This window comes from Salvia miltiorrhiza, chromosome 1 (genome assembly GCF_028751815.1).
Source record: "Salvia miltiorrhiza cultivar Shanhuang (shh) chromosome 1, IMPLAD_Smil_shh, whole genome shotgun sequence".
Taxonomy (NCBI): domain Eukaryota; kingdom Viridiplantae; phylum Streptophyta; class Magnoliopsida; order Lamiales; family Lamiaceae; genus Salvia; species Salvia miltiorrhiza.
Genome location: NC_080387.1, coordinates 44,409,969 through 44,430,588, shown reverse-complemented (window position 1 = coordinate 44,430,588; position 20,620 = coordinate 44,409,969). Strand labels below are relative to the sequence as shown.

Genomic DNA, 20,620 nt, shown 5'->3' with positions numbered 1-20,620 from the left:
TTTTTTTGTTCACAATATACATAAATATAATTTTTTTTGCCTTCGTATTGATATTTTATAATACACAAATGTGCCCACATTTTTTCAAACTTAATATTTTTATTAGGGTTACAAAGTGACGTGACTTTACAATAAATACACATTTCTCAGATTTTGTATATTTTTTAACTATCTATCTTACACAGTTGTAATTGTGTAAAAAACGTGTAAGAACTTTTACAAAAAACCATGCAAACCTATCAACACCGATTGTGCTTTGAGTAGTTTTATAAGATAGTATATTATATGGGTGGGTAGTTTTGTAAGATATATTATCAATGTGGGTACTTTAAACCCTATATATAATTTGTCTTTCCAACTTTTGCGATATTTTTGGTCACATATAAGTGTACAATTTCAAAATTTTGAGAATATAATTATGACATTAATTCTTCTTATTTTATTCTTATTTATTTATTAGAATATACTTAGTAATTACTTGTACACATGCATTTATTATGATGATTTATAAGATTACAAATATAAATTTCTTATTTTATTAGTACGTGTATTTTGACGGCTGATGACACTTAATAAAAAAACGAAGAGAGTAGTAAATAACTTAATATAATATTTATATTATACCTATGAAATTATAATGCTTCCCATCGGTTAGCCACCGGCCGGTTTATATATATATATATATATATATATATATATATATATATATATATATATATATATATATATATATATATATTTAAATCGAACCGATGCTCTTGATTTTTAAATTAGAAGAAAGAATCGAATATAGTTGCAGAACGATTTTGTACGATTTATTTGATTTTTCAAAATGTTTTTGCTCAAAGCCTAATTTAAGTTCAAAAGATCGAAAAATCATGAGATTTCAGCGAATTTTGCTATAACGAATGGTTGTGATTCCCTGTGACAATATCATGATTACCCATGAAAATAATAATTATTAAAATCCCATGAAATCTTCGAAAACTACCCTTAGTTGCGCGAATCGAAAGATGACCATCAATAATTAGGTTAGAATGGAATATTTTTTCTTCTATTATAGTATATGAAAATAAAAAATCTATAGAAGTAATAGCTTAGGCTTAATAATAATATGATGGTGACTCGTGAGGAAATGAGATAATTGATAATGAAAATAATTAGTTTTGGTGTGGTGAGGAGATGTTGGAAAAAATAAGACAAAGATCCTGGTCAATAGGCGAAAGATGCAACAATTTGGGAGCTTTTCCTCTTGTCCGAAAAAGGCATATTGTTACTCTACTTACCTTTTATTTTGCCCAAAAATATGGAGAAAATGAGTGGATTTTAATCACTCTTTAGGGGTAAAATTCTTGAAGGGGACAAACTTTTGAATGTTAGGGAATTGGGATTGACCAGCCGCAGTTAGATTGAAATCTTTGGTGATGGATTTACTTCGATACCAACTTCAATTCTAGACCAACTGTGTCACGATATGCTTCATCACTTGCAATCTTTATGCAAGATTTATACATAATGATTGATAGCCACATGAAAAATGACATCTTTTTTTTGGTATAACCATGATTCCAAAACAATTATTGATCGGTTTGAACGTTCAAAAAATAATACTACATGTTAGTCTACTTTGTTGTTGAAATAAGATTATATATAAAAGAGGAAAAGGAAAAAAAAAATAACCCTTGAGAGCATAGCCGTTGACTAAGGGCTGAGCTTCACTAAAAATCTATGGCGAAAACTTGTTGAGAATAACACCAGTGAAAAAAAAGCGTACTCATCTAAATCAAATGAATTCAAAAGAACAAAAAAAAGTCCAAAAAAGAGAAGAAACCCGTAGAAAATGAGTGTTTGGCAAAGCATAACACACAAAAGGATTGTTAGTCTACTATTGTAGTAGCATACTCTAAATTATAAAAAATATACTCCCTCCGTCCATGTTATCGTTTTCACTTTTACCATTTTGGTCCGTCCACAATATCATATCCATTTCCATTTATAGCAGTAATGTCCATAAAACACTTTATTTCCCTACACACATTTATAGTGAGATCCAAACTCCACTCACACTAATACCTATTATTATCAAGGAGTTAATGCCGCTAAATCCTATAACTATTTTCATTTTCGCATTTTGCATCAGTTTCAGAAAATTTGCCACAGTATATCTCAACTAAACCTTAAATCGGTTTTTGCACTCTATGTAGTTTTCCGGCAAAATTGAAACTGACTTGGCAGCTGGACTTATGTACGTGTCATGAAATTCTGATAATCAAAGCGACGTCGTTTTGCCTCATGTTTCTTTAAAATTATTAGTCATAAAACGACGTCGTCTCCCGGAGGTGCCGCCCTGCGTCGCTCGTCGGCGGCGAGGCTGTGGCGGCCTCCTCTCCGTTCCGATGTCTGTGCGCGGCGATGGGTAGAGTGGCAACGATTCAATCGCGGTGCCTCTCACCTCTGTCACCGGCGACGACAAAATTGGACATGCGCGGGCGTGTCACTGCGGACGACATCGGATGACAAAGAGCGTGGGCGATGGCGGTGAGGCTTTAATCAAAGAAGATGCAGTGAGGTTTTGGTGGTGTAGCGAATCCTCCACGGTCACGCGCAGTTGTAGCAGCACCGACTATGTCTCCTTGATTGGCGCAGTTGCAGCAGCATCGAACATCGCGAGCAGGAGTTTGGCGGCAGGCTGTGGGTCAGAGAGATGAGGCTCCTGGACTGGGTCTGGGGCTGTGGGACCGGGCCGGGTTTGGGCATCCTTGGCAGAACGATATTGTTTCACAACACGTCCTTTATTTTTTAAAAAAAACATGTATTTGCCATGTAGACATTATTCCGTCTTGTCATCAAAAAATTTGACACGTAGATTAAGTTAGGTTGCCGGAATTCTTCGTCGGATGTTGGGATATACTATGGCAGATTTTCTGAAACTGATGCAAAACGCGAAAATAAAAATAGTTATAGAATTTAGGGGCATTAACCCCTATTATCAACTACTAATCCACTATATATATATATATATATATATATATATATATATGGATAAATTTTTCCCACGTACGATATTATTTTCAAAATTTAATTCACACGATGTATATCTAGTTGATTTGTGATTGGAAGAATACTCAATTAGTCTACTTCAATTGAGTTGCTCTGATCACGAACGGCTATAAAAGAATGTGCTCTAACAAATTCTAAAAAAATACTTTCATTTTATTTTTTCTCTAATGTCTTGTAATTTATGATAAGAATAATCAAATTTTCAATTACTTAAAACTCAACGTCCGATCTGTTCTTTATCCTTTAATTTGAAAGAGAGGAATATAAAACTAATAGATTAGACTTTATTTTTTATGTAATTTATAAATTTGATGATTATGATCATAATTTATGAAATATAAAGAGAAACAACAAAATGAAAAAAGAAAAGGGCTAGTGTGATCGGCAGTGCTCATAGTATGTATCGCAATAATGCTTTGTTCACAATTAATTCAATCATATATAAATATATATATGTATTTTAATTTATAGTCGTGACCAAAATTCATATTGTTGAACGTATTGCGCCAAATCAAATGTCCATTTCTGTTGGATTAAATGATTTTATGTTTTTCACTATTAATTTTGACAACTGTGTTTGAAGGAAAGAAGAAGAAGAAGCAAGTAGAGAAATAAACTATCAAAAGAAAGCGGGACCCTTTCGCAAGGAGAAAGTACTATATTTTTATTCAAATATCCAAAATAATTAATGATTAGTTATAAATGGCTTATATATTTAAATTTAACCCCATATTTAAAAATGGATTTTGTTTTGCTATCAATATGGAGTAGCACCCGATTATTCGAGAATAGAGATTATTTAAGTTCAAAGGAGGTTCTAAGAGCACTCTCAGCAGAAATCCTAAAATTATGCTCCTATATTCCTCCCTAAAGCTTCCCTATTTAATTTTAGAATCTCAATTTTATAAATGCATACACCAGATCTCCTATTTTCTACATAAAAACAATAATTATGTGTGGGCCCTACTAATTATAAGCTTAAAATAAATTTAGGGTGGGTGTAAATTTAAGATTGAATTTAGGTAGGTGTAAAATTTTTTGTGGGCCCCATCCAATTTAGGGGATCTGCTGGATGCATTTTTTATCTCATTTTCAATTGTTTTAGCCTAAATTTAGAGTTAGTGATGCATTTAGGTGATCTGTTGGGAGTGCTCTAACACAATTACATTTAGAAATTAATTAAGCATTTGATGTTATTTTATTGATTTAGCTATATTGATATTTATTTATAAATCAGCGCCATTTAAAAATAAAAAATGAGGCTTGATTTGCTCGAGGGCCTGGGGCCAATTGTGCTCAGTTCAAACGAGGTTGTAAACACAATCAATTAATATTAAACACTGATCTAACCTTTAATGCTATTTTTATCGAAGCATTGCAGTTCAGTAATACCCTTGTCTTTGGAGAGACGAGTGATCAAAATACCAACCCAAAATGAGAATTAATTATATTAGAGTCGAATTTTTTTAGCTCGAAAAAAAAAAAAAGGCTGAATTGAAAATAATTCGAGCTCAATAAGACTAGTTCGAAAACTGAATGAGTTGGCCAAATTAATCGAATTAAAATTCTCTTATCACTAACCATGATTAATTGAAATATAATTTTTTTATAAGGGTTAATTGCAAGAAAATCCATATACTTTTATAGATTTCCCATGACTCTTAAATTATGCGTGACAATACATGAATTGAAAAATCATTCAGGATTTTCCCCTGACGATATTTTCCGACTGAAATTAAGTCCTAGTTGACAATTTGAAAGCTAGCTTGGCTATGTCGTCTGACAACTTGAATGACGTCGTTTTTATTTAATTAAAACGACGTCGTTTCTGTATTAAAATTGAACATGCTTTTGTGCAATTAGATTTTATTTGGGGATTCGCCGAGACTTGTTCATCCTTAACGTTCCAGCTATGATCTGTTCATCCTGAAGCTGAAGATTAGCAATGGATTTAGCTTAGATTCCAGTTGACTGTAGATAGTTCTTGGACTAAAACAACTTTGCAAACATGGGACTCTAGCACTCCCTAAATATAGAATTACTTTATGAAATGGAATATTTGAAGGCAAAAACACCATTAGTGTGAGAATCAAAGAAAGAGACAAAGACTGAGTGGCGAAAGCGAGCGAGAGAGAGAAAACGACAGAGAATTAGGGCTCACTCACACATTTTTTGATGTGAAAATATCACCGGGAGAAAATTCCAAATGATTTTTTAATTCATGTATTGTCATGCATAATTTAAAAGTTATGGAAAAAAATAAAAATATGTGAAAAGTATATGGATTTTCCGGCTATTAAACTGCTGTTTATATAATTAGCCTTAGAACAATTTTTTTTGGGATTAATTTTCAAGTATTCTTGACTACTTAATTGACTTCATCAATGTTCTTGCTTAACTTCAGCTTAATTTGGTAATTCCTTTTTGAGGCATATGGTTTAACTAACTTAAATCAGCTTAACAAAGATGGAAATATGTCTAAGTTATGCCAGTGTTGCCAGAGTATTAGCTAGGGTTGACCATTTTACTGCTAACCACGTTTCTCGTGACAAATAACTATAAAGCGTTTTCTAATAAAATAATTAATCATCTATCTTTTCCCAGTCACTCAAAAAATATAAATGCAAGGATTAAAAATAAATACAAGTAGGTTTTTTGAATAATTAAAGTTGTAATGGAGATTGCTGCCACGTTTACACATTCTCAGCCACTCAAAGTTTTCTTCTTTCAAGAAATAGTATTTTCCCTCCGTTCATCAAAATTATAATATGATTTGAGGCACAAGGTTAATAAATAATTTTAAGATATAAAATAGAGAAAATAATCTATTAAAATTAATGTGTTAAATGGATAATTTTTTTTATATAAATATTACATATAAATAAAATTTAAAATATAAAAATATTTTTCAAGGAAAGATTATAATATGAACAAACGAAAGTAATACTTCATATGTCCCAATAATAACGTCCCAAAATAATGGAGCACACAAATTAAAAAAATGTAAATAAAGTAAAAGATAGATAAAATAAATGAGGAGCGAGATAGAGAGAATAGCAAAAAAAAAAATAAGAAAGAAATAAAGTAAATGATGAGAAAGATAGAGATATTACTGTGTGCGTGTGTAGGCCAAACGGTTAATGCCTAAGGCCAAAGATCTTGGGTTCGAATTCTCTGTGGCGCGACTTTTAAATTTCTTTATTTAATTATGTTAATTTATCAAAAAAAGATAGAGATATTAGATAAGATAAATTATTTCATTTTTTGGATTAGAACTTTATAAATGGGACGCCAAAAAAAAATTGAGATATTATCGTTAGGATGAAAAGAATAATAAAATTACATTATTCGTTGACGAATGAAGTATACGTCGAACAACATACATTTGAAATACTAACGACAAAATCTAATCATTTAGAATTGTAGTGAGATCATATGTAATATCCTAGGTGAATAAAAGTTTAAAGTGATGATGTATGATCCGGCGGCTTATTCGGCACCGACAAGTTCGCTTTACTCACATCCATCGCGAGGAAAATCAGCCTGCAGATTTCATGATTAGGAGAGGCCATCAAGTCATGGCTCTGTTTACTTTTGATTGCTTATTTGCTCCTCGTTATTTTCTTACTTTGGTTAGGATGGATCAACTTGGTTATCCTAAGTTTAGATTCAGATATCATGTTGATAGTTAGTTGGTTCTTGATGTTATTTTCTTTGTCCTCTGGCTGTAGTCACTCTTGGGTTGCAATTATATATGGTTTTGTTATTTCTGTCTTATGTTTTTCTCCGTTTTTCATTTTGGGCGTTGTCACTTTTGGGCAACGTCATGTAAGGAATACTGATTGATGGCTATGCACAGGTTGGGGGTCAGCCTAACCCCTCACCCCTAGGGTGTTTTTTTTTTTTTAAAAGACTAACCATTCTTGATAAAGTAAGTATTACTTTTATAAGAATATAAATGTTCTAGCTATTAAAAAAACATACATTATATATTCTATAATTCTATCCTTAATTGTCTGTTCCTTTGACAGAATCTGAACTCTTTTTTTATAGAAAAATTAACAATGTATATTTATGATCTTGACTTGTAACTTATTTAAATTAATTATAATGTGATGAATAATTGAATATGTATAAGAGTAACTAAGACTACTAATGGGTCGCAATCAAGACAATTTATTTGGATTAATAAACCCACATTAATTATTTGACAAATCTATCGCACTCAAACTTGAATCCTACTAAGTTCAAATTAAATTCAGGATTCCATAGCTGGATTTGATGCAAAAGAATAAAAAATATAAAACCGTTCCCATGGAAATTTTAAATTAAATTCTGAAACATAATTATATTGATATTCAACTTATCGCATTTGTAAAACTTTTCAGCTGATCACGAAATCTTCAACGACAACAAATCTCCCAAAAATATGAGCTAGATTCTCAGATTAAGTTGCAGTAGTGTGTACGAATTTTATGCTTTAAATTTATATCTACAAATATGATAATATATTGGATCGAACTATTAATAAAATTGTAGTTTAGAGGTGTGTTATTTTTTGTTGATAAATTTATCAAGAAAAATGAGGGCAAAAACTTCTCTATTTAAATCTCTTATTTGATTTTCTTTCTCTTATTTTCTATAAAAGAGAAGTTCACAATTTCTCATTTCTCATTTCTCATTTTCATTTTAAGGAGGAATAATATTATCACAAAAAAGGATAATAATACACCTCATATATTATAGTGAAAAGAAAAAATAGAAATATCTTTTGTAGAATATGAGGGAAAATAAAAAACAAATTTAAAAAGATAATTTTTTGTTATCCCTCTTTTTCTCCTAATAATTTTATTAATCAAAGAGATTATACCCTAAGAGGGCGTTTACTTTACATTATTGATAAAAATGGATGATTGAGTATTTTTATCCTCAAGAGTAGGATATTTCTAATCTCACTCTTTCCATGGAATAAGAATTAAACAAAACTAGCTTGAATGATAAAAATAATCAAAGGTCTTGGAATATCCCAAAGTTGTAATCCATCAAAGTAAACAAGTGATTAATCTTACTATTTTTATCAATCATCAAACCTAATTCTTCAAAGGAAATGCCCCCTAAGAGGACGTTTACTTTGAAGTATTAGCGTTGATAGATAAAAAATAATAAGGTTAATTCATTGATTATTTTGGTGGGATTGAAACTTTGAGATATTCCAAAACCCTTAATTATTTTTATCATTTAAGTTAAATTTGTTTATATTTAATGTTTCAAATGAGTTCCGATGTATATTATGAAATATAAATAATTTTCAATGTTTAGATTGAAATCTAGGATCACCACTTTGCTTAATAGATTTGTGTTCTAGGATTAGAATTCCATAAGTAAAGATAATTTATTTTTTTGAATTCATCAATTTTTCACTTTGACCTATTTTACATGATAGCCGGGTTATTCTTCCGGCGCAGTGGCTGTTGGGCAGCGCTCGTCGGGTTTTTCACCGGCGCAGAGTTTGATCGGTGATCCTAACCAGGCCATCCCTGGTTTGATACAGCCGCTGCCGTCTGTTGTTACTTCAGTAGCGCAGGTGCCGGGTACTGCTCCGGCTGTTTCTTTCGCTGCCAAAGTAGCTGATAAAGTCCAACCAAAATCCCTTAAGAAGCCGGATGTTACAGCGTATGGCCTCCGAGGCCTTCAAATACAGCGAGAAGGAGAGGTTGTCACCCTCTCAGTGCCCAAATCGGAATATCAAACAAAGTTGGAAGAGTTTCAATTTGCACTAATCGGTAGACTTATCCAACGTAAAGGGGACAAGCCACGCACGTTCGCCGACCTCTCTCATGAACTTCGAACCATATGGCAGTGCGCCGACTGTCAACTGGTGCCCATGGCTAAGGGATTCTTCGTTGTTAAATTTTTGACGATGGAAGCGAAAAAGAAAGCTAAGGGGAGTTCTTTTCTCCAACTGTCAATCGGCCACGTACGCTTCCGTGAATGGACTAGGTATTTCGATCCGTATAAGGAAGTGTCGTCTCTGGCTCAGGTATGGGTTCGGATATATTATCTTCCTGTGGAGTTATGGACTCCGGTGATTATTGCTGGTATAGGTCGTGTGCTTGGTCATCCTATGCGAATTGATAATGCCTCCGCAACTGGTCATGTGGGACACTTTGCGCGGGTTTTGGTGGAACTTGACATGGCTTTGCCTATTCTCAACTCGATGTACATTGATGACGGCGATAGATCGTTCTACATTGAGTTTGGTTTTGAATCTATGCCCCTTTTTTGCTCGCGTTGTAAACTTACAGGTCATTCAACGGATAAATGCCGGAGAGCTGATAGGGCCACGAGCAAGCAAAAGATCACTGAGCCTCCTGCTATGGTTGTGAAGAATCTTGATAAGGGAGAGGGTCCGACTCCTGCATGGCAGCCCAAAGTTGATATTCTTAAACCTCTATCAGATCCTGATCTTCAAGAAGCGTCTACAGTACCTTTTAAGAAAAATGATCTCCCTCTGGCGGGGGATGCTAACCGATATCAAGCGCTAGATGAGGATGAGGAAGAGGAAGTGGAGGAGACTATCATTGCGGACTCCAATTATGAAGCAGAGCCTTTACATGAGGAAGAAAATGATGGGTCGCCTCACACGGACAAGACTAGTAATAAGGAGGGCTCGAATGTAGAGGGAACTTTGGAGTTGGATTCTGGAACGAATAGTGGAGCTGTAGTAGAGCAACAACCGGTAGTTGGGGCAGAAGATTCAGCGAGCCAGCGGGTTAATTCGCCGATTAAGGAAGTTGATTTTGATAATAAATCAATTTCTTCTCCGGATGACATGGCGAGTCGTATTATTAGGTTAGAGGAGCAAGTTAATCAGGGGATGCAGTTACTCTCGGAGCAGAAGCGCGGACGTGGTCGTCCAAAGGGTTCGGTAAAGGGACGAGAGCCTATACATGCAATTCCGGAAGGTTGTATTAAAAGTCGTCTCAGGAATGCGGAAGAAATGGGTAACAAGCCGAGGGAGTTTGTGGTTGACGTCACCAATAGGCCTAGTATGATTGCAATGAATAATGTCGTCCATAGGCGTTGGTCGGATGATTTGGATAATGATCCTGACTTTCCTTTTTGAGTTGTTCTCCTTCGCTTTTTAAGTTTTGTGCCCTTAGTCTGCATCTTGTGCTTTCAAGGGATGTTTTTTCTTTTTCACTTTATAATAAACCTCAATTTAATAATGATAGATCCGAATTCGTATACTAATAACCCCTTCATCAAGAGCCCATATACATCTATTTCTTATCTTAAAATATATTTTAAAAATTTAACGAAAATCTGGTATAGAGCCTAGAATTCAGATTCAGGTAAAGTTGATGGTTCAGTTAATAAATTAAGTTTATATGAAAAAGTACTAATTTAAATGAAAAATGAGCTAAAATGGGATGATTTTTTTTTTATTATTTCTTTCTTTCTTTAAAGAAGTCCTCAGCAAACGCTGAGTCCATGTTCAAAATAGAATAGAAATATTGCAATTGCATATTCCAAGGATATATATTACTCAAATACAACTAGTTTGTACACCAAGTACGCTGACACGTACATTACATCTTCCAAAATAATGAATCAATTAACGTTGATATCTGCGTTTTTTTTTTCAAAAAGGAAAAAAAAAGAAAAAGAAAAACGTTGATATCTGCGAAAATTTTATATCTATATATATATTTGCTTAATTATTTAAATATCCGATTTCAAATTTTCAATCGTTAACACGTACATTAGTTGGCAATAATAAGAAAAATTATCCAAATATTCCAAAGCTGCTCTTTCTTTTGTCTATTTGCACGATAAAATAAACTGTTAAATATATAATTCATCCGTTTTCTATTAAGTGTCTTATTTTATAATAAGTGTATCATTTCAAAATGTGAAAATATAATTATGAAATTTTTTCTATTTTATTTTTATTTAATATTTTTAGCATATAGTAATTAGTTTTATATATGCATAATAATTAATAAATTTAAAAATGTAATTTTTTTATTTCATTGGTATGTGTAATTTGACAATTAGGTTAATAAAAAAAGGTAATTCTTGTATATAACTTTAAAAATATATATGTTCATGAATGCTCCAACTAAAAAAGGTAAATTAAGTATATTACATACATTTATATATGTACATATATATATATATATATATATATATATATATATATATATATATGGTATTGAGTTATAACAAAAATAAAATGTACAGTATAAAATACATCTTGATGAAACACTATAAATTCGTTATGAAAAAATATGATTTCGTTTCAACTTATGTGATTTGAATCATGAACTGCGAATTGATTAAGCAAACTGATGAATTTATCGTAATTTTAATTTAAAAATCGATGAATAATTCATATTCCCTTCGTCCCATCATTTTAGCCCCCTTCCACTTTTTACACATATTAACAAAATGTATTTAATCTTTATGTTTTTATCTTTTATACTCTTATTTATTATTTTCACACATCATTTTTACATTTAAGTGAAGTATTAAATAAGGTTAATTTTGTAAAAAATAATATTTTTATATATAATATTAATTATAAAAATGGATTATCTTTTTAGAATATCCTAAAATAGAATAAGAGACTAATTTCATGGGGCGAAGAGAGTATTTTTTACTATATATAGCTACACATCTTTGAACACTCCTTGTATTAATTTCGCCTTATTGTTAAAACGAACACAATGTTCCAATAAAATTTAATGTCTTTATTAATTATTATAGCAATTAAGTCGGTTGTGCATTATTATGACTTAAGATCCAAGAAAATGTAATTACATGATTTTTAATACTCGAGTATGAAGATATGGGGATGCACGATTAGGACAAAAACTGAAAAAGTTGTAGAAAACTAGGATTGTTCTGCTTCGGTCATCAATGACAGCTATGCATTCATAAATTGGGCATAGGAGCATGAACCTCATTTTATTAATTTTGCTTAAATTTAATGTTTTGGACAAGCTAAAGGATTAATGTAACTTTACCCACACTAAAATGTTTTCAAACAGTAATGCTAAAATGTTTTTAGGAGTCTTTTGCCTGTCATTTTTCATTTTTTATTTACGATTAATAAACTATAAAATATTGATTTTTTTATCAAATTCTATAGATAAACTTTAAAAGATAGCGTGATAATTACTAAATTTTCATCAAATTTTGATTTTATATACAAATTTTAAAAAATAGTGTAAAAACTTCAAAAGGCAACGTGATAATTGCTGAACTTTCATTATTTTGCATACAAACTTTTAAAAGTAATGCGGTCAATCGAGATTAATTCTGTCAGTAGCTAGCCGAATAATCTGACTTAATTTGCATAATTTCGAATAGTGGTTGCGATGTCATCACATACGTTATTTTATTCCTTCGCCGATTATGTCACGTCAATTATTCGGCTAACCACGTCAGCATTAAATTTAGTCGAAATCAAAATTAGAATGCAAAATTTGTATGTCACGTCAATAGTTCAATAATTATCACGCTATATTTTAAAGTTTGTATGTAAAATTAGAAAGTGATGAAAGTTCAATAATTACCACACTACCTTTTAAAGTTTGTATGCAAAACTTGAATTTGATGAAAGCTCAATAATTATCACGCTACCTTTTAAAGTTTGTATGCAAAACTAAAATTTGATAAAAGTTCAGTATTTTACAAGCAATTAACCATTTATTTATTTTGTAAATGCATTTCAAATACTACATATTATTATAATTATTTTATGAAGAAGTATATGCCTAACAAATTAAGACATTTTGAAATGATCAAATTGCGATAGGAGAAGGTACACTGTCTTGCGCAACATGTTGTGCATTGTTAGCGATCAAGTTGTTGGATCACTATTTTTTTCTTGTTAGTTGAGGGATATTATAAGTGATGATATTTAACAAGTAATGTAATACTATCTTTTTCCTCTAATAAAATGGTGGTTATCTTTCTTATGGACTTGGACATCTGATCCAATATAAAGATATAGACATTAAGGTATAATGATGTGAAATATGGTTTCTTCTCATGGTCTCAAATGTAACTGGGCTTTGGGAACATATTTTGCAAGAAGGGTAATTTTATTCACGGCCCTCGTAATTAATTAAAAATATATACTCCCTTCGTCCCACGAATCTTGATACGTTGAATTCGGCACGAGAATTAAGGAGTTGTTGATTAGTATTTTAAGGGCGTGTTTGGTGCCCTCAAATACTGCTGATAAGAAAAGGTTTCGGGCACTTTACAATTGTTTGGTGCCCATTAAACATTTTATGAGCAGCCCGCAATAAACACATGGCCCGGTGAAAATCCATTGTTTTCTCCGTATAACGTTTCGCGCCTCACCCCTCCGATTCTTTTTCCAGCTTTCAGAAAACAATTTTCGGTGCCTTAATTACCCTTCGACTTCTTTATTCAAAACTCGATTTCTAGGTCAAAAATTCCCAGCCGCCTGTTTTTTCACATTCGCTACTCTCTGAAACTCGTGACGAAGAAGAAGCAGATCGAAGAATTGCTGGAGAACGGTAAGAACCCAAACTTTAGAAATTGGTTTGAATTCATCAATATAATCTTTCGTTCCTATTGTTTGTGATGTCCTTTTGATTTTGAGAGCTAAGATTTCCCCACCATTTTTTGATTCGTAATATGGAAGTTGATTTCATTGCTTTGATTTCAACATTTTTTGAGAGCTAAGGTTCCCCAACCATTTCTAGGGTTTGATTCACAAGATATAAGTTGATTTATTTGCTTTGATTTCAACATTTTTTGAATGTTTCTATCTGTTTCACACGAACTTCTGCAATTAGGAAGACAAGAATTTTTATTTGGTTTGGATAAACGGCCACGCAGTGTGCATCTACATATGTAGCGATTAATGTGTCTGAAATTAGGAAGACAAGAACTTGAATCTCAAATTGGTTGCTCTCTGACCCAGATATTGGGCATTCGTGCATCTACATATTTGGCAGTTCTGCACCTAGATATTGGGTTATCTCAGTTCCTAATATTGGGTTAAGCTCATCTGTTCTTTGTTTCGTAGACGACATTGTTGTGGAATACATACCAGCGGCGCAGAGACGGTAGGCTTGGTTGGGCATTGCATTGCAACAATTGAAGGTAAGTAAGTTTGTTCTTCGTTTCTCGACATTATAGATAAACTGATTGAGGAAAATTTATCAATTTGATATAGCTAGTGTTACAATTGTGTTGTTGTACTATATGAGATAATTTGCTTGATTTAACACTACTTCGTTGGCCCCATTGTTGTTATTACATGGCTTGTTGCTGCTATATCTATTGGTGTTGAATTAAAATAAAGTTTGTGATTACCTAATGTGGATCTTGTGCTACAATAGGCATAAATATATGCTGAAAAATATAGTTGTGACTTACAAATACCCATTTTCTGTTTTAGATGGCTGGAAGAATACGTCCTTGTGATAAAGACATATTTTTCTTGGTACTACAACACATTTTGCTTCATCATATTGCACAAATTGGTATTGTCATTGCATATATAGCTAAGGCTGAATCAAGGAAAAGAAAACGTGGGACTGCAGTACCTAAATATGGCATGATTTGTAGGATGCCTGACCAAATAAAACATCTAGATCGAATGATAGGTTACACGGACATTGATTGTATTTCTAACTTACGTATGGACCGTAGTACCTTTGGGAGACTATGTCAAATCTTGAGGGTAAGAGGGGGTTTAGTTAATGGTAATTATGTTACAGTAGAGGAACAAGTTGCCATATTTTTGTCTATGTTGGCCCATCATAAAAAAAATAGGGTAGTGAGATTTGATTTTTGGAGGTCTGGGCAAACAATATCGCATTATATCCACGCGGTATTAGAAGCAATTATTAGATTACATGATATCTTCTTGGTTAAGCCCGAGGCTGTCACAGATGAATGCACGGACACGCGATGGAAATGGTTCAAGGTAACTAAATTAAACTATAGTAATTCCATATTAAACTATGTGGAATTGTTAATATATAATAATATAAATTTGTTTTAACTTGATTTCATGAATAGGGGTGTCTAGGCGCATTAGACGGGACCTATATCAACGTAACAGTGAGCAATAGTGACAAACCTCGATATAGGACAAGGAAGGGGCAGATCTCTACGAATGTCTTAGGCGTTTGTGATCGGAACTTGAACTTTGTTTACGTCCTTTCCGGGTGGGAAGGTTCAGCCAACGATTGTAGGATCTTGCGAGACGCATTGAACAGACCACACGGATTAAAAGTTCTCAAGGGTATATCCAAAAACTCACATACTTAATTAGTGACTATAGCTGCCATTGATGGTTGTTAATAATTGCTGGAATATAACTATTTTTGTTGCTTTGTTGTGTTCACAACAGGAAAATACTATTTGTGTGACAATGGTTGTAACACCCTAATCTAATTAAAGTGTTAAAATGAATTTAAATGACTTTTGACAGCGAAAAACATAAGGATTTAAATTATAAAGAAATTCAAAGAAATAAATTCCTAAATAAAATATTTGAAATAACTTTAAAAGAAGGCCAGCCATGGAGGAAAAGCTAATATGATAACATTAAACCTGATAAGTTATATTAAAATCTCAAAAGTAGTTTTAGACTTTGAAACTATACAAGCAAAAGGCTAGATGTAACTACGCCATCATATTTTCCAAAATATATATATATACTTGACGCGCCCATTCGATCCTCCACGCGTCTCCAACCTTAGTTACCTGAAAATGTTAAATATGGGATGAGCATATGAAATATACTCAGTGTGGGAAACATGCAATAATTGTCCACGTTAATAAAATGGTCAACACATACGCACTGCACTGTACTGATAACTGAAATTCGCACGGTGGCATACCAAGGACTTTAAAGTCCTGGACCCATTGAGCAGGCCCCTGGCGAATAGGTTGCAACCTTAACTGTAACATGAAATCGCATTGTGGCATACCAAGGACGGTGAAGTCCTGGACCCATTGAGCGGGCCCCTAGCGATATAACTGAATTTACAACACATATGGCAAACACATAATATTAAAATGGACAACAATTAACCACAGCATGTACTGAAATAAATCCCACACCTGAATTTGAACTTCAACTTGAAAGCTAATTCTGATAATTCAAATTAAAATCCATATCCTAGTCGCGCCGCACCTAGTCAGATAAATTCAAATAATAAACATAAGGGCCTAATTGAACTTTAAAATAATAATAATAGTAGTTTAAATCTTAAGAATTTATTATCATAAAATCATTTGGAAAATAGTTGGTCTAATGAATCAAATAATAAAATATATGCTTCTTTAAAACTTTGAGTTGGGATTTAATAAAAAAATAATCAGGCCCAACTTAATAATGCAATTTAAAATGAAGTCCAGCCCATTTAAAATAAGAGCCCAACAATTAAATTAAAACCTTCCTAGGCCCAAGCCCATACTTCCTTCTCTCCCTTAAATCCCTAATTTAACTCACTTCCACCACACAAACACAAAATACGCAGCCCCCATTTCCCTTCTCCCTCTCTCCCTCTCTCTCTCGGTCACCTGCCGCCGCGCCACCGGACGACAGCGCCGTCGGCGGAGACCGGCAGCTCCACCTTCTCTCCCTCTTGCCCTCTTATCTCTCCTCACCATCCTCTCTGTCCTTTCCTCACTGTGCCCCAGTCGCAGCCGCAGCTCCCCTTCCCTTTTCTCCGGCGATCCACGTCGCCTGCCACCACCTTCTCTTGCCCGGCAGAAGCACCGCCGTCGCCGTCCCACGACAGACAGTAGCAGCCGCCCAGCCACCTCCTCCCCCTATCTCGACTGGAACAGCGGGGCAGCCGCCGAAGCCATAGCGCCGCCGCCGTCCCTGCTTCTCTACACCGCCGCCTCGGCACATGCAGCGGCGGCCGTTGCTCCGACGAGCAACCCCTTACCCCATGTCATTTTAATTCCCTCCATTATTCTAGGTTTCTAAATCTAAGTTTCTTTATTGTAAAAACAGTGAAATATGCATTCTATTTCAATTTCTTATGAAATACAAACACTAAATTTATTGATGTATGTATGCAAGTTTGGATTTGGAAACTCTTGGTTTTGGGCAGAAAATAGAGAAACTATTGAGATGCTGAAATAAAATTACATAAGCTCTGTACAAGAATTAAAATTACCACTTGAATCGAAAGCAGCAGAAACAAGAAGTTGATTGCTGGGTTTTTGAGTTATTTTCAGAAAATGAAAGAATTTAACATTGGAAAAATTGAGGCGGTGGAAAACAGAGGTGATAAAGGCTGATGTTTTAAATAAGAAGGCTTGAAATGGTGCTTGCAGCTCAAGAAAGTTTGAGATGAAACGTGGCTGTAGCATAAATCAGATCACGTGGCTGATGGAAATAAGCTTAGAATTTGTGGTTAAAATTTAATACATATCTTGGCTAAGGAAGAAAAACACGTATTGCCTTGATTTTATAAAATGTTATGGGCTTAAATTTCAGCCCAAGGAAAAATATATAAATAAAATACACATAAGGCCCAATATAGAAGATTTGCAAATGTTTATTTTATTGGCCCAAATATGACTTAATATTCTTGAGCATAAAATTTTATTGCTAAAGTCGTAATATGTAATCTAAATTTATTTATCTAACTAGGGGCGCGACTATATATTTTATGAACTTGCTATATAAATATATTCTTTTCATGATATAAAAAAAAATGGTTAAAAATTTAAATAATGCAATCAAACAAAATAATTAAATAATTAAATGGGTTTCGGGCTGTCACAATGGTTACGCAAATAGCGAGGGTTTTCTAACACCTTTTAAAGGTGTTCGATACCACCTCAAAGAGTGGGGTCCTAATTCTGCTCGACCTCAAAACAAAGAGGAACTTTTTAACCTGAGACATGCTAAGGCACGTAATGTGATTGAGAGGGCTTTCGGGATAATGAAGATGAGATGGGGGATACTAAGATCTACAACATTTTATCCGATAAAGGTCCAAAATAGGCTAATAATGGCAACATTTTTAATTAACAACTTTATCCGCAAACAAATGGCTGTCGACCCAATTGAAGAGCAATACGATTCGATGGTTCAAGATGGTGATGTGGAGGTTGAACCTCCTAACTTTATTGATAATGTCGAGACTTCTCCCCATTGGAACACAGCTAGAGATACTTTGGTGGAAGGAATGTGGCAGCAGTATATTACTTCTGCCTAAAATATGTCTCCCTACAACAGATTTCATGGTTAAGTAAACTGTTATCTCTATATATGTTGATTATGCGTATAGTTGATGATGGAACTTGTGTAAATTCTGCCATTAACAAGTATTCAAATGCTACTGTTGTGTTTTTCTGTAAATTTGATATATACTTGTTGTTGTGTTGTGTATAATTTCAGAATGGAGGCCATGTCTGAAGTTTCACATACCACCCCCTTTTGTAGTTGCGGTCACGGAGCAATGAAACTGAAGTGCGCTGGTCCCGGAGCAAATTTTCCGGGTCGATATTACTACAAATGTCCACTAGAAGGCGATCACCCCAAGGGATTCTATTGGTACGATGAGTATCACGGTATGTGTTCAAGGAGGTCAGCCTCTTCCACCAATTCTCCAATTCAGAACTATCAACCACGAGCGCATTCTCAATTCATGCCACCTGCTGTCTTTGATACGGCTCAAGATATAGTTCATCGGAGCATTGGCCTGCATTCTCCACTTGGATATCTCGAACTTATAACCTTGATCCTGTTTTTGGCCGTCGTGTTAGTTGTTGTTGGAATTGTGATGGGCAAATTTATGTAAGGGGATGGTTCATGGCTCCATTGACTATGTACTTGACTACCTAACTTTCTTATGCCTCTGTGTTGTCGTTTTTGTGTTGAATCTTATCCGCACTTGGTAAAATTGAATTTTCAGAAATTGAACCTTTCGTTATAATATTTCGAACTTATATCTCGTTGTCTCGATTGGTTTGCCTTTATTTTATTTTTTTAATTCAAGATGGTAATTTGTAGTATAATATCTCATACTCGTGTACTTTTATGGCTGACAGATTTTATGTGAGGATTTATGGATACATTTGTATTTCCCAAATGCATTGACTGATTTTATAGCTGACAGATTTTATGTGAGGATTTATGGATACATTTCTATTTCCCAAATGCATTGACTGATTAAATGACTGATATTATGACTATTCGACTGATTTTTCGAATAACAAATATTCTTGGTGGAAAGTTAAATATTGTGTAAAACTAACAAAAGAAAATAAAATATGGAGTCCAACTATAATACATACAAAAAATAAACTAGTTTTGTTTGATTGTTTCTACATAATAATACATGATTATAATACTAACAAAATTTCGATCAATATATTTATATATTTTATCTTTCAAAATTTATATTATTCTAGAGTTTTTAAAATTTTGTTTTTGCTTTCTATAATTTATATTATTCTAGAGTTTTTAATTTTCTTTTAATCTTACAATATACTATATATATATATATATATGTAAATAATATATAATATTATTTATTTTTTAATATAGTTCCTATTATATATGTACCTAAACTATTTATTGGTCCGAATATTTTATAATTTCATAATTTAAATAGATAAATATTTATAAGGTCATGTTATAAACCAGAAAAGTGACAAACTACATGTATTTTCCGGCAATAAGATATATTAAGATATACACAACACTAATATATGTTAATATAGTATATCAATTTATAATATTTTTATATCTAATGAATATATAATTAAATTTTAAAATTTTGTGTTTCTATAAAACAAATATAACCTACCAACAATTATCATAAAATAGATAAACAAATATTTCGAATTTTGGAGACATTTGTATTTCCCAAATGCATTGACTGATATTAATGCATTAAATTTGTTTGTCTCCTTTTTTGATTTGTTAGTCGAACAAATTCTGCTGCAATGTTTATGCATATTCAAACTAACTTCCACCCACCACCAAATTAATTACTGAAATAAATTCATCCTACCACAATTGGTGATATACTGCTTGAGATCTTCTATAAAAGCTACACTAGTGATGATCGTTTTTATCCACCATCACACACAACATCTTCACCTTTCTCCATTGCTATTCCTATCGTTGCTTTCTACCCAAAATGTCACTCCCCCCTGTTGGTCCCCAAACATGGTTCCTCTATACTCATAACTGGGACGCCGCGAAAGATGAGCTGCTACTCCAATGCCTAACAGAGAAAATCGAGGAGTGCAAGCCAACGCCGCCGCAGCTTGCACCACATGTACTTATCTACGCTATGAAATCACTAAACTCGCAACTGAATGCCGATTTATCATTGGCCAACGTCGAGGATCGGGTGGATTTTCTCCAACGTCGTTATGTGACGTTCAAGCAGCTCATGAACTTGCCCGAAACAGATTGGGATGAACTCACAAATGTTGTCCACGCCGATGACGCCGTGTGGTCTCGGCTGTTCAAGGTAAATATGTCTCGTCGTGATTTTTTTTTCAGCTGTCTTATTTT

General features: G+C 33.3%; 1 protein-coding gene across 3 annotated transcripts; it reads left to right on the top strand.

The window, feature by feature from the left end:
• Positions 1-13,355: 13,355 nt before the first annotated feature.
• LOC130985127 (uncharacterized) lies at positions 13,356-18,981 on the top strand. Of its 3 annotated transcripts, XM_057907928.1 has the most exons (5): positions 13,356-13,619; positions 14,135-14,211; positions 14,510-15,040; positions 15,136-15,361; positions 18,533-18,981. In XM_057907928.1, the coding sequence occupies exons 3-5, from the start codon at positions 14,510-14,512 to the stop codon at positions 18,550-18,552; spliced, it is 777 nt and encodes a 258-aa protein (XP_057763911.1). In that variant the 5' UTR covers positions 13,356-13,619; positions 14,135-14,211; the 3' UTR covers positions 18,553-18,981. The 3 variants fall into 3 exon arrangements, 1 of the variants encoding a protein (XP_057763911.1); XR_009088900.1 differs by lacking the exons at positions 14,510-15,040; positions 15,136-15,361; XR_009088901.1 differs by lacking the exons at positions 14,510-15,040; positions 15,136-15,361 and having other exon boundaries at positions 18,488-18,981.
• The last annotated feature ends 1,639 nt before the right edge of the window (positions 18,982-20,620 follow it).